This window comes from Hippocampus guttulatus, chromosome 4 (assembly GCF_054856545.1).
Source record: "Hippocampus guttulatus isolate MCC_2025c chromosome 4, RoL_Hgut_1.0, whole genome shotgun sequence".
Lineage (NCBI taxonomy): Eukaryota > Metazoa > Chordata > Actinopteri > Syngnathiformes > Syngnathidae > Hippocampus > Hippocampus guttulatus.
Genome location: NC_141264.1, coordinates 24,593,223 through 24,607,389, shown reverse-complemented (window position 1 = coordinate 24,607,389; position 14,167 = coordinate 24,593,223). Strand labels below are relative to the sequence as shown.

Here is a 14,167-nt window from a genome sequence, read left to right as displayed (position 1 = left end):
AATACTTGAACTATTATTCTTGACTTCTGATTCCAAAACTAGTTACCCATCAATGTGTTGTATACTGTATATAAAATAAAATGAGATGATTAAAACATTGGTGTTGGAACGACAACGCGGCCCGCGACAAAAAAATGAGCGCGGCGCAGATAAGATTAGAAAGATGCCGAGCCAGAAGGAAAGGTCACAGCAACACGGCGGATTGCTCAAGTCACCTAACAAACTATTTGTGCCAAAGAGGCCTCATGTAAAAAAGATCTTCAAGGGGGAGCTTGAAATAGTCCTGGGAACTGTCCGTGTGCCCACCGCATTTGTACAAATTTCTTGCTGAAAGTTCTCGCATCTGTTGGCATTTGAAAAAATTCCAAGCTTTGTCTAAAGTGTAGTTTTAGGGGACCATGGTAACGGTCCTCTAGGGGGAGCTCAAAAACTGTCGAGAACTGTTTGTGTTTCCCGTCCCATGAATGGTAAATCATACATGAACTAATGTCAGACAGGCTATCGATTCATTTGGAAAAGATCTGCAGTTCATTATTTGATGGAACGAATTAGGGCATTTACATGGAAAACATGTCTCAACTTACAAAAGTTTCTGGTGAAGAAATTTCTTCCAGAACCAATTAATTTTGAAAGTAAAGGTACCACTGTGTTCGCTTTGCACGGAAAATTAACAGTTTGCAAGCCTTCAATAGTCTTTTTCCTAACTGAATTTTAGGTCATATGTCCAGGAACACATAATGGACACACTAAAGGAAACGGGGAGAAAAAAAAGGTTTTCTTTTCCTTCCCTGAAACAAATTCCTTCCTCGCAGACCATTCAGAATGTTTTTTCCCACCACAGGAGTCCAGAATGGTGGTCTTCATGGTATTTGTCACCCACCCAAAAGTCTGTTTGGAGGTGAGGAGGCCATGTGGTTCTGTTTGCGAGTACCACCTCAAATCAAATTATAATTCCAGACACAATCACGGTTTGCTTTCAGCTGCAATGGGGGAGCCGACTTGAAAACCCGAATCACGTGATGATCATTGTAATTTCTTGTGCTTTGCGCTGGTCTTTAGATTTTAGGCTCAGGGGGCGCTGTCGTGAATGGCAGCTTTGTGACCTTGCTAGGTCTGGCAACACACATACACATTTATACACATGAGTTAACATTGCAGATATAACAACATAACAGGAAAAAATAAACAGTAGCTGGGGGTGGGGCCTGGTGGGTGATGTTGACGAGTTTGCCAGAGTGCTTGGACGCGAGCTGTGGCCAACAGCAGCTCGCATTACAAGTTGATAAGCCACAGGAAATGATCCAATGTTACCTAATTAGTATTTATTCGCATTTTTTTAATGCATGAATTCATTTATTTCCATGTAGAACAAAAAAATCATGTACATATTTACATACCTGTAAACTCATACGGTTTAGCCATAGTTCATATGGATTTTGTGGTGAATCTTACATAGGTAGTTCCGTTTGCTTTTGCCCAGAATGCTGCTAGTCTACTCGAATGCTTTCATTTCCGGTAACTTTCCAGTAAATCACGTGGTTCCGAGTTGAATTTTGTGGGATTTTTTTTCTGCCGTTATTTTGACATATAAAATGCTTTGGTATGTTATAAGGATTTTTTTGGTAGTTTATACAGGTTGGCGCTCCGAAAACTTGACAGGTATGTATTTATCTATGCCAATGATGTACAGTGATGATGTTTGGCAATGATGTTTGGCAGGACGATTTCAATCTCTTCCACTAGAGGGCAGGGGGGACAAATTTAAACTGCTGCCATTCATTCAACAGAAGAAGGCGTGACACACACCAACCCAGTACTGTATGTGTATTTCGGAGTAAATCATTATTTCTAGAAATTATTTATTATTATTTTTATTGTTGTTTTTTTTTTTTGGGGGGGGTGTGTGAAATGTTTATTTAGTGGCTTGCTGTGCTTAGCTTTTCTGATGTCAAACGTGCCTTGGCTCACTGAAGGGTGGAGAAATCTGCCCTAAGGGATCACGCAACTGTAAACATTGTCATGAACTCAATCAGTGCCGGTCATTCTCAGAACCTCTTTTACCCTATCACGTGAAAAAAAATAAAAAATAAAAATCTCTCTATTTATTTATTTACTTTGTGTGCGCCATCACATGTCGAAATGCCAACAAGTCGTCACTTGGAGTCCATTGCTTTATTCCAATTGAGCCACCTTTTTTTTATAGTGATAATATTTAGTAATCATCATGAAACGGGTACTCCGGATGGTCACTCCACCTGTGTCATGACATCACACACGCACACACACACACACACAAAAAAAAAAAAGCATGTAACGCCACACAATGAAAGAGTACATGACAACGTCAAAAGTTTCTTACATGAGCAGCTCCACAAAGCGAATGTTCTTGTTCAGCCTTTCAATGGCTTTCATTTCGTCTTCGGTGAGTGAAAAATCAAATATCTGAAAATGAAAAAGTTGGAATGCAACAATCATAGAGGACCTCCATGTAGTCTGCTTTCCAAGTGTTGATGATGAAGTTGATCAAAGTCATCGTAGCGTCATTTGTATGTTCCGGTGTCAAGTAGTGCTGCGACGTGCATTACTGACCTGGAAGTTGTGTTTGATCCGCTGTGGGTTGAAGCTCTTGGGAATGACCACCACTCCTCTTTGCACGTTGAAGCGCAGAGCCACCTGAGCACTGCTCTTGTTGTACTTCTTCCCGATGGAGACGAGCAGCTCGTCCTCCAACATGGGGGGACATTTCACATTGACCCTGTTTAGGAGAAGACAGCTCACCAATGATGACTCAGGTACGGTTCAATCACAGCTCACTTGTTTTCTGGGTTTGGTCATGTGATGTTCGGAAATGGAGTCCTTAGGCACTGTGATGTCATTTTCAGTCGAGAGCAAGTGGCAAAATTGAGTGGATTTTACTGCTGCTTGCGTGAAGCACATTGAGTTGTCTCATGTATTAAATGTCCTATGTAAATAAAGGGACCTTGCCTTTTTCCTGCAACTGTCTACAAGCTAGCAACAAAACGTCTTTGCACATACCAGGATGCATCTCTGGAGGAACCGAGCGGGCAGTAGCCGACAATAACAATGTCGTTTTGACGGCAATAGTCCAGAAGTTTGGGCTGCGTGAAGTAAGGATGACATTCCACCTGGACAGCAGGACACAACACGATATTACTGGCCGACAGGTTTTATTTTTCCGAACGAACACCAAAATCAGACTTTACGAATGACATACAGAAAAAGTTATTTTTGTGGCACCTGGTTGGATACAGGCTTGTGTTTGAGGCCGGGTTTGTTGAGGATCAGTTCAAGTTGTCTGCGGTTGAAGTTGGACACTCCCAGAGACTTGACAAGGCCTGCGTCGACACATGCCTCTAAAGCCTGCACAGGAAATTATGATTACCAACTGCCACAACTTCTGACGAAGAAAAAGAAGCAAGTGCACATTCCGTAAACATGAATGAAAAAGGTAAGGTCTGCAATTAGAGAGCCAATTGAAAAAGGTTCAATACCTCCCAGGTGGCACAGAGGTCTGTGTGGTGGTAGATGTACTTCCCATTGCGGTCTTTAGGGTAGAATTCATTGCCGGGCTTAAACGCAAGCACAATTAGATCAGCAGTCACACCGAAATACGTGGAGCGAGCTTTATTTGACGCAGTGCGGTTGGAAACCGCTGCAACTACAACCATAACAGTAAACACAATCAAAAGCAATCCATCACATCTCTTATTTTGGCTGTCCTTAGATTGGGCGGTTGGATGTAATGGTGTGAGTTGAGGCATGTACAGCAGTACCTCTATGTACGAAATTAATTGCTTCTGGAAGAAATTTCTTAACAAGAAATTTTGTTCGTAGAGACGTGTTTTCAATGTAAATGCCCTAATCCGTTCCAAGGCCTCCAAAATTCAGACATAAATGTTTTTATGAAGCATTAAAATGCATCAAAATATGTCATGTTATAATTAGATTATTGCACAATAAATGAGAGTTGTGCAAATTGTAAAAAACAAAAAATAAAAATGATGGTCATTTAACTTTTAACTGCGCCCTCATCATTTTTTGCCCTCTTTAGTTCATGCTCTCTTTCAGAAGTGGTTTTCGCCTGGCGTTTTGTAAAGAACCAACAAAAGTCTGCTTTTGCCGATCAAAGTCGACAAAAGCAGACTTTTGCTGTATTTAAGTGTGCTTGCAACCTTGAAGGCCATTGGAAGCTCAATGATATAGAGATCCACATAGTCCAGTTTTAGGGCCTTCAGGGTCCTCTCCAAGGTCGGCCTGACGAGTTTTGGTGGATGGAAGGTATTCCAGAGCTGGAGAAGGACATTACATAACATGTTTTGATCGCAAACGCATCCAAGTCAAACAACACAATGGACTGAAATTACCTTGCCGCAGTAAAAGATGTCCTCTCGTCTCACAGTTCCATCAGCAATCTTTTCCCGGATGGCTTGACCCACCTCGTGCTCATTGAAATACACCAAAGCGCCATCAAAGTGCCTGTAGCCCGCATCGATGGCCTGCTTGACGCATTCCAAGGCTGTACCTTTTGGTGTCTATGAAGAAGAGTAGGGTGGAAAAGCACATTTGAGTCCTTCCGGCTTGTCGTCAAAAATCCAAACACTCCGCCGAACTCCTCCTCCTCACCGTCCGAGGGTCTCCATATGTGCCCAATCCCAGCAGCGGGATTTGGTTCCCGTCTCGAAGAGGAATCCTGTGGTTCTCTGAGGTCAGGTTCATTGTCTCGCTTGCTCGGGAGGATCCATTCACATGTGCGCTGTTTTAGCCCCTAATCGTTGATTGAGTGCAGGCGGACGAACCTTGAACCCGACCTTGAACTCCCATGTGTTTATTTGCACACACGATAAGGTTGGACTTTAATGGCGTTGACATCGTAAAAACGCCGGGAGCTTTTGTTGGCAGAAATATCGGGAAAATGAACACGGGGCCCCGACGGAGAACGCAGGTCAACTCAACTCAATTCAGCTGTATTTATAGAGCACTTTAAAACAACCACCGCTGTAAACAAAGCACAAAAACAGTAACACTAAGATCAAGTCTGAGTCATGCCGAGTCAAAAGCCAAGGAATAAAAATGAGTTTTAAGACGCGTTTTAAAGATGGGCCGCGAGGGGGCCTGCCCAACGTACAGTGGGAGGTCATTCCAAAAAGGGACCGGCAACGGAAAAGGCTCGATCCCCTCTGAGCCTCCGCATTGTTCTTGGTACCTCTAAACGTGTCTGGTCCGCAGACCTGAGGTAGGTGGAGCGAGGCCGTTTAAAGATTTGAAAACAAATATGAGGATCTTAAAAAGAACTCTAAAATGAGCCAGTGAAGGGATGCCAGAGTAGGAGTGATGTGCTCCCTCTTACGAGTACCAGTCAAGAGGCAAACAGCAGCATTCTGGACCAACTGGAGATGCTTAATGGAGGATTAGCTGACTCCAAAGTAAATTGCATTCCAGTCATCCAGCCGGGATGTGACAAAGGCACGAATTACTGTTTCAAAGTGCTTATGAAAAAGTAGAGGCTTTACTTTAAGCAATAGCCCAAAATGAAATAAACTGGATTTAACAATGGCACCAACTTGCCGGTCCAATTTAAAATCACTGTCCAGTTTAAGACCCAAGTTTGAGACAGATGACTTAAGATAAGGAGCCGGGGTGCCCACAGTTCAGGACAAAGTGAATCCATCCAACCATGCTCTATGCCATTTCTATCATTTTTCTCGAGCATTTCTGACTTCATCTAATTGTCAGCAAGGATGTATCCATTTTGCAATGTTATTTTGCAGGATGGACGTCTTTCAAGAAGCATTAGACCACAGCGCCAGTCGAGACCTCAAAGTAAAAGCGGCTGGGGATGCGGCCAAAACTTGCTGAGACCTATTTGATCCCATCTCCCCATTACGATTGTTTAGTCTAGTTTGGTGTGTTTTTGTTCTGAGGATAACGCTGACGTGGTTCCAAAACATTGTTTGACACTATAAATAAAGATGGGACCAAGCTGTTACAACTGTATGAAGCAAGAGACTAACATCCAACAACCCTGGCAACGATTCGTCAAGCTTTAAAGCTCATTTTAATGAGATAGGCCTTATCCACGCATTTGATAAAACTTGAGTTAGACCTGTACAAGCCAATAAAGGCCATCACAAGAGCTGTATGAAAAACTTGAACATGGCTGTCCCCAATGGTCAACTACTACCTTGCTGACAGTGTTTAAAAAATATATATATATACTGTATATATAAACAAAAATCGGTTCCTCATTGTTCAGATTTGTTACTAATATTGCTGTTGTTCTTGTTTTTATTAGACGGACGTACATGGAAACGGTCTCAGCTCCTCTCTCAGCTCCTCACCACGGCAGTAATATTAAACATTTTTCACAGAGGATAAAGAATATATGACTTTTGAGTATTGCCCATCTACATGTGTTGCTCAACTTTTTTGAGTTTGATTATCAGTTGATTTAAAGGTTTATAACACAGCAACATAGATTCGAGCCGTTCGCCCCCGTTTCCTATTTTGTGTTGTGTCAAGAGTTGAGTTTTCTTACACTATAAGGTGCTCGTAAGTTTTTGCTCGCAAGTCAAGCAAAATAAAAACATAAATAAATAAATCATCCAGATGACGACAGGTCACAATATCGGCTCACTCGTATTTCAAAGCACATCTGTGCTGTCTCAATTGAGTTCTGAGGCAACTGCTGGGCTTGAAAGAAAATGGCGGCAGGCCGGCAGCACTTATCATGGTTTCATGAGTCTTTGTCGGCATATGATGGCAACACTTTGGTTCCGTCAGTTTATTCCGCAACGCCCAGACAGGGATGTGAAGTTTCGCACCTGTAACTCACTTCTTCTGCCCCGTTGTGCAATTGGCGCTCTGTCACAGAGAGCTGATAAACGACGGCAATTATATTCTGGCATGATGCCACTGTGTGAAAAAGGCGGACAAATGTTGGATCCAATGTTGCAGTGTCTCCGGGTGAAAGACACGGCCGTAAACTCAAGGTGGACATTTGTGACAAGCCTTTCTCATCAGAAGAATTGGAATACGATGACCACACTTGAGACCCTTCGCAACAATAACAGCAGCTATCCAAACATCCCAAATCTGACAAAAGTTCATTCTACGTCCAAGTCTGCTTTGTAAACAGCAACTTAACGCCATGTTCCCTTTTCTAACAACTTCGTCCAAGTGCTTGTGCAACATGACCGGGGGGCTTTTGGGGCCGACTGACACAGACGTGGCAAGACAAGCTATGCTGAGCTTCAAAGCAGTGGCGGCGCACCCCCGCTGGCAAGATTGACGCTGTTTGAATGTGACCTCGGCCACTCCAATTTCCTCCAGCCAGGAGCTCGGAGGTCAGCACCCCCCCCCGCTGATTTCAGGCTAGATTGCGAGCTAACAGGCACGAGAAGGTGCCCCAGATGAGGGATCCTGATGCTGGGCTACATCTCATTTACACGGCAGATGTGTAGCTCTCGAAAGCCTCTCGAGGAAAAGATAAGATTAGCTATCGGGATGGCCTTTGTTGTTGAGATCACACAAAGTCCATCAGATCCTTTGGGAATGCTTTGTGAGAGTTGTTCCCTTCATGGTGACTGGGTTGGGGAAACGTAACAGGCCGTGATTGCCGTGTTTGTCCGGGAAGACGAATGATTTGACATTGCCGTTACAGCGCCGATGAGAAACCTCGTCCGCCCGCCGTCAAATGAGGTGCACGCAACTCGACCCCGGTTGTACTGAAGGCTCGTTAACACAACTTGGAGGCAGTCCGTTAGTGTGACGGAAAGTATTCTATTCCCCGGCATCTCACACTCGCCATCTACAACTCTTTTAAAACTAAGGCAAGTGGGGGTTGGCTGATGGAAAAGTAGATCTGGGTCAAAAAAAGTTGGGCACTCCTGCTTTAAATGTATAATAACGGCAATTGTAAACATTATGGGGGAGGGGGGGCTTCGCTTACTTACAGGAGATTTACTGTACTTCATTTATAAACGCCAACACTAATCAATACGTTCTCATCCTATTGGGAGGACAGGCTGATGTTTTATTTAATTTTTTAGGAATAAGAATAGATTTAGATTAAGACGTGACCTGTCGAACGTCACGATCTACAAATGTGGATGTGCGCGTTTATGGCCCTGGTATTCTCGCGGCCTTGCCTTCGTGTTTTGCAGTGTCCCGCTATCAAACCCTGAGTGAAAAATTTCGAGAGCGGCGGCAGAGACATGTGGCTGTGATTAGAAGATCGCCCAGCCTCTCGCTGTCACAGTTCCCAGAGCCGGCAGAGCTGGCTGATTGAATTTGCAGAGCGCCTGTAGTTGGTACAAAATGTTTAAAATGCGGCCGAGCAATTATTCTCCCCTCTGCTTCCAGATCCTCGTGTGCACGTGCGAGTGCATGTGCACAGCAACTCACCATCTCTTGGCCCGACAGCGTGTTACATCTGTCCCACATTTACTTTGTGTCCAGCTGCGGATTTCAAGTCGAGTAAATAAGAAGGAAAAGTGAGCACAGCTGACGCTCCGCAGGGTCATGGCGACTACTTGCTGCTACTACTGTTGTGTCGCTATTAGTATTTTTTTTTTGTGAAGAGACTGAAGAAAAAAAGAAAAAGAAAAAGAAAAAAGTAACACTGCAACAAAGTGGACAGTGAGGAGTACAGTATTTAAATTCCAAAACTAAGGTGCAGCAGCAATATAAGCTAATGTTAGCATGTACAGTATGTGTATTCTTCTGTGTAATAAACTAAACTGTGGCTTAGGTAAAGCAACAGATAATTTTAGTGTCTTTGTTTATTTTTGCGATTTTTTTTATTGGGGAGGAGACTAATGTCGGAAAGGCAACGTGTTAGCAAAGTGGCGAGAGCGGAATAATTAGCGTGTCGCACGAAGATGCTGCTGTAAAGCAAGCTCATGTTAGCATGTGTGTTTACTTTTTTGTCATTCTGACTTTTATTTGAGAGGCAAACAAATAGAACATGAAAACGGACCAGTGTACGGACCATTTATCAACAAAAGCTAAGGGACGACAGCAGGCTAAACTAATGTTAGCATGAGGCCCCGATCGATACGGCTATTTTGAGGCTGATGCCGATTCCAAAATTTAGCAGAATAAAATTCCGATATGCGATGAAGAATCCGAGTCACTTTAAAAATAGATAATGAATTAAATTTTAAAAAAAACTTCTTCTTTCCAACCCTAGTTGATTGACTGATTTTTGCCCTTTTTGGGGTGGGCAGGGCTTGGAGAGGGAGTGTTTGAATGTCGTTATCTTTGTCTTCTGGTGTAATGTGTTATGTGGGTAATGTGAGTTAACAATCGGCCGATTAAATCAGCCAGTGTATTAATCGGTCGGACCCTAGTTCGTATGTGTTTTTGTTTATTGTCATTTGCTCAAGCTATGTAATCTTAAATGTTACAGAATGATGATGAATTTGGTCAACCAATGAGTGACCAGCTGTGGTCACCCATATATCATAGACCTGGTACTAGAACTAGTACTAAATCATGTGCGTGTGTTTACATATTTTAAAATAAATACAATAGATGTTTGCTACGAAGTAAATACGTAATGGCCACATTTGTAATTCATAGAATCAAAAATGTTTGAATTTCTCCAGTGGGATAATTAAATTGTATTCATGCTGTTGCATAAATATGTATTTGCATCAGTGATGATTATTGTTTGTAAATCTTTAACTTGAAAAAGGTTGCGTTTGAGAACAGTAGGGGGAGCCCAGGATGAAGCTGTAACATGAGCTTCCAACTTCCTTAAGTGGACTTTTGGATACCTGTACTTTACTTCAGTATTTATTTTTTCTGGTGACTTTTCAGTCATTCATCAGGAGGTATTTTAGCATTTTGGTTATGTTGTTTTTGCTCAGTTCTGACAATCCTGTCAAAATTGAGCTTGCAGCAAAGCTATGCCCTGATCCCCCCCCCCCCCCCCCCCCCTTCATCTCAGTACAAGCACTACGCAAATTAACAAAAAGGGTTTTCCAGATATCGCAACAGCTATTCTATCAAATCCGGTGTGGATTTGACCATCACCTTTCATTATTTAAAAAAAAAAAAAAAGGGCCTCAACTAACTGAGAATTCCAAACTAGCTCCCACATGTTGACTATAATGACATTAGAATGAGTACACACGAATCACTTAATGTTATCACATGAATGCATGCAGTCACTGCAATGCAATGTTAGGCCACAGTTGCCAAGCTGGTGCAGCAGAATAAGGGTTGAAGTGGAGCAGAGAGGAGTCGAGTGGGTGTGTGGGTCCAGCCCGCCGTGACGGTTCACGCAGTCATTTAGTCGAGGCTCACTCCTGCAGACAGGCAAAGCTGCACTGCATCACTCCTTTGCTGTCTTCTTCAGAGCCAGTCAGTCTTTATTATTATTATTATTTTTTTTAAAGGCGCACCGGCATTTATTTTTACATTTTTTTTTCAAAGTTAAACTTCACATTTTGAACCAATTGAAGATCACGTGTGCGGATCTTTGCTTCTCACCTCATGGGGCTGTGGATTGTTGTGCTCACTTCAGTGCTGGGAGTCCTCCTTGTTCAAGGTAAGTTTCATTTCAAGTTTCCATCTGAAGCGGAATCGATGAGAGTTTGTTGTCAATTACCTGAAGATTTATTTTCACCATTCATATCATATAATCATCATTTGCTTTTTTTTTTGCATCACTGCATGTGTCGAATCTGACAGATAAAATGTTTAAACACCTCATGTTGTATCTGCTCTCTACATTTTGTCACATACCCTGACTTTTAGATCATCATCTTTCATTCATCTACATTTTGGGTAAACCGTTATTATTGCCACATATTAATTGAAGGTGTTTCGGATGGGATGGGCGTGCGGCCATGTGCACCTCGTATTCTCAACTCATTCAGTACCAGCCAATTCTAGACCAAGTCTGAAAAGACGTTTAAAAACGTCTTTGGGAGTGAATGAGTTAATTTCACCTTGTATAATATGCACGACTAGTATGTAGGCTGAATTGAGCATCCTGTTACTCGTGATGGATTCCACTTGAGGAACGTTTGAACAAGTCAAAGGCCAGGCGCCTTGGTGTGGCATGGACGCCTCAGCCGACGATGCGAAAGCTCACACATACTTCCCGCCGCGATCTCGGCAAGCGGTCTCCGCAAAGGGGTGCGATTTATACAGGAGGTTCGTCACGGCAACGCGCACGTGCGACCACTTTCACAGTCGGTGGGGGCCAACAAGCAGGTTGGGCTTTTACAACAGCACAACATACCTGCAGCTTCTGCCCCCCCCCCCCCCCGTCCTGCCTGTGTGTATTCCGGGAATCGCAAGGAAATGTGAGACGAGCGCTCTCGCGGTTTGACGGGGCAGCATACGCTCCTTCAGGTCAAGCTGACCATTTAGTGCCTTGTAGGATTTTTACATTCAATTCTATTCAAGTTGAGCGGTGAAGTTGGTACTGGAGGACTGCAAGTTTCTTGTTTTAGTCCGGCAGCATGCAGGCAATGGCTAAGAGATAAATGAATGGATGTTTTGAATGCTGCAAGTTGGAGCTAGATTAAGATTGCACAGTAGGTAAATAAAATAGCTAGGCTGATGCAGATGCAGCAAACCACCTTTCTTTGCTCATGCCTGCCCGTGTAAGCTAACTGGTGCTCTCATACATAGACCTACTGCTCTGAAAGTGTGCCAAGAAATAATTACTGGGATGAAACAAGCCCTCTTTTGCAACAGTGTTTTTTCTTGAAAAGTGGGCCTTGACAATGAATTTCTAATCATGTCCAACAGCGTGCTCACTTGCAAATCAATCTTTGTTGTGTATTTCAGGCTCAACCAATCAGAGGGACAAACTTAACTCAACCAATTAGAGGAGGAAAAAATGCTGATGTCACTCTAAGAGTTCGTGATTGGTGAAACCAAAATGTGATTGGTCAAAAAAAAAAAAAAAAAAAAAAAAAGATGTAAAGGCCACAGCGTTGATATTCCAAAACTATGCCTCGTATGTTGACAGAAAACGCTATTGAAAAAAATATTGCAACATCAATATTTAGTCAAATCCTGAGTACTGGTAAGCAGATAGATGGTTGATGCATTAAACGCAAATTATATGAAGATACAGAGATGACCTATGGGCACGTACTGCATTTAGCGAGATCCAGCCACCCCTCGTCATGTCGTGCTTCACTTTTTGTGGTCTCACTCAGATTTTTAGATCGCACTCGTCCAATTTCTTTTTGCGGAGGTCATTTTTCCAGAGGGGCGATGTTGCTGCAGGTCACGTAGCAATAAGCCTGAGCCAGATCATTTCACACAAAAGAGGACAAAGTGCAATGTATGTACCTCAAAGCAGAACTGATTGACACAATAGCATGTCTACTGTAAAGTCAATATCGTTAGCTTATTTAATAACGGTTTTACATTAGCAGTTCTTCTTCAACCCCCCCAACCGAAAGGCTGGCTCGATAGCTTGCAACGTCTGGCTCCCGGTGTTGGATTTTGGTGCTGCAGTGGTCTCATTAAGTCTTGTTTACACGAGGTGTCTAGACAAAGTCGAGTCATGCCAAAATGAAAGCGAACGGCCCCCACATCGCTCGTCTGATCCAAGATGGAAATCAGCAGACAATACATCACAACAGCGCCGCGTCTGCTTTGCTTCGTTCTTGTTTAAAAAAAAAAAAAGAGCCACTTCTGTTCTTTCAATTTGGGGTTTTAAGCATCCGAGACAGCGGTGGTCTTGGAATGCCAACTATGACGATAATTTGGAAAACACTTACAGTGGCCCCTGGTGGGAAAGATAATTGGATTACTTTCTTCTTCTTCTAGTAGTCAGCATAATGGAAGCCCCTCCTCCTTGGATGTCAACTGTGAATGCAAATCATTTTAATTACCATTTGATAGTTCAGCTTGGAATTGCTACTACACTACCTTTGTTCATCAACCTTTTTTTTTTTGGTCTGCTGTAAGGTTTTCGTTTGCTGGAGAGAGTCAAATGGGATGTGCCAAACATGGAAATTATGAAACGTATGAATGTAAAACATTTCATCATAGGAGGCACATTGCCTCTTTAACGCATTTGTTGTTGGTGGTGGGCACTTATCAATAAAGCTCCGCGGAAGCAAAAGAAATTCATTTCGTGGTCTTACATGATTATTTCTTTGATGAAACATGAATGCATCTTTGTTCATTTATCTACGCCAGTGACATATATTGACAGGCAGAACAATTAAATGCTGTTCTAGTATTGACCTGCGCATTGCAACATGATTTAACTATCCAATAAAACGAGACAGCTAGCTTAAATATTTGCTATTGCCTATTGATGCAACAACATGACAGGAAATCGTTTTTCAGAAAATAACAGAGGAAAAGTGTGCTGTGAGATTTTGTCAATTCATCGAAGTGCCTTGGCTCAATTAAGTTGAGGAAATAGTCTGGCAACTGGGGTCACCAACCTTTGGGAAACGGATAGCAACTTCTTTGGTGCTGGTTCATGCGAAGGGCTACCGGTTTGATGTACACCTGTGAAATGACAAAATTTCCTTTAGTTTGATGTTATTATTGATTTCTGACAGTAGTCAACAATTATTTAACAAGGGAGGAAACAGATCAATATCAAGATGAAAGACTTTCCTGCTACAAAACGCCACAACTGTTTATAATATCAAGCGATGACTTCTACAACGCTGCGAGGAAATCACAATGTCGCATCGTTCGTGAGCTACAGCATTTTGTTCACAGGCCTGCGGGGCTGCTACTTGGGGGGGCTATGACCTCTCGTCTACAAGCTCAACCTTCAGCTGTGCAATGCTCGCAAAGCAGCTAGCATGCGCTGTGAAGTTTTAACAGTGCGCTTGCAACAACAAACCGAAAAAGCGAAAGAGAACAAATTTCAAAGGAAGCGCACGGCCTGGTAAACAGTGGATTGAAAGCGCTTTTACGGGTGCGTTGCAGCTCATTGTTCGGCTTGCTAATGTCATGTTTTGGTTGGCTTTTAGTGCTCCGCGTGACATTTATTGGACGCTAAAGTCGCTGTTGGCAGAGTAAAAGCTTGATGTTAAGCACTGAATGACAAGGTGAGAGGTCAAAGGGCTCGAAATGTTTCCACACACTCCCTGGGGTCCCTATAGGCCAGGGGTCGGCAACCCAAAATGTTGAAAGAACCATA

At 42.8% G+C, this 14,167-nt stretch overlaps 2 protein-coding genes and 1 long non-coding RNA gene across 4 annotated transcripts in view; 1 reads left to right on the top strand and 2 right to left on the bottom strand.

Moving 5' to 3' along the window:
• Positions 1–2,157: 2,157 nt before the first annotated feature.
• Positions 2,158–4,812, bottom strand: LOC147206861 (aldo-keto reductase family 1 member D1-like). The gene is made up of 9 exons (XM_086109107.1): positions 4,645–4,812; positions 4,386–4,553; positions 4,194–4,310; positions 3,513–3,590; positions 3,259–3,381; positions 3,037–3,146; positions 2,590–2,755; positions 2,360–2,442; positions 2,158–2,255 (listed from the first exon to the last, which is right to left on the bottom strand). The coding sequence occupies exons 1-9, from the start codon at positions 4,735–4,737 to the stop codon at positions 2,213–2,215; spliced, it is 981 nt and encodes a 326-aa protein (XP_085965233.1). The 5' UTR covers positions 4,738–4,812; the 3' UTR covers positions 2,158–2,212.
• Positions 4,813–10,254: 5,442 nt separating this feature from the next.
• fbln1 (fibulin 1) overlaps positions 10,255–14,167 on the top strand; it is a 31,846-nt gene continuing 27,933 nt past the window's right edge. The window contains exon 1 of one of the 2 annotated variants that reach the window (XM_086109475.1): positions 10,255–10,576. In XM_086109475.1, the coding sequence (XP_085965601.1) occupies positions 10,522–10,576 (55 nt within the window). In that variant the 5' untranslated portion in view covers positions 10,255–10,521. The remainder of the gene's footprint in view (positions 10,577–14,167) is intronic. The other variant, XM_086109474.1, reaches the window with a different exon arrangement.
• Positions 10,530–13,522, bottom strand: LOC147206860 (uncharacterized). The gene is made up of 3 exons (XR_015100735.1): positions 13,455–13,522; positions 12,777–12,864; positions 10,530–10,600 (listed from the first exon to the last, which is right to left on the bottom strand). It is a non-coding gene; the product is annotated as an uncharacterized LOC147206860 (long non-coding RNA).

What these genes read in the sequence shown, in the direction of transcription:
- LOC147206861 (XM_086109107.1), bottom strand. Translation starts at nt 4,737, where the DNA reads ATGAACCTGACCTCAGAGAACCACAGGATTCCTCTTCGAGACGGGAAC. An exon ending in ACAAGCCTGTATCCAACCAG is followed by an intron (nt 3,147 to 3,258) that starts GTGCCACAAAAA and finishes CCTGCTGTCCAG; the next exon opens with GTGGAATGTCATCCTTACTT. An exon ending in CGCTTTGTGGAGCTGCTCAT is followed by an intron (nt 2,256 to 2,359) that starts GTAAGAAACTTT and finishes GTCATGACACAG; the next exon opens with GTGGAGTGACCATCCGGAGT.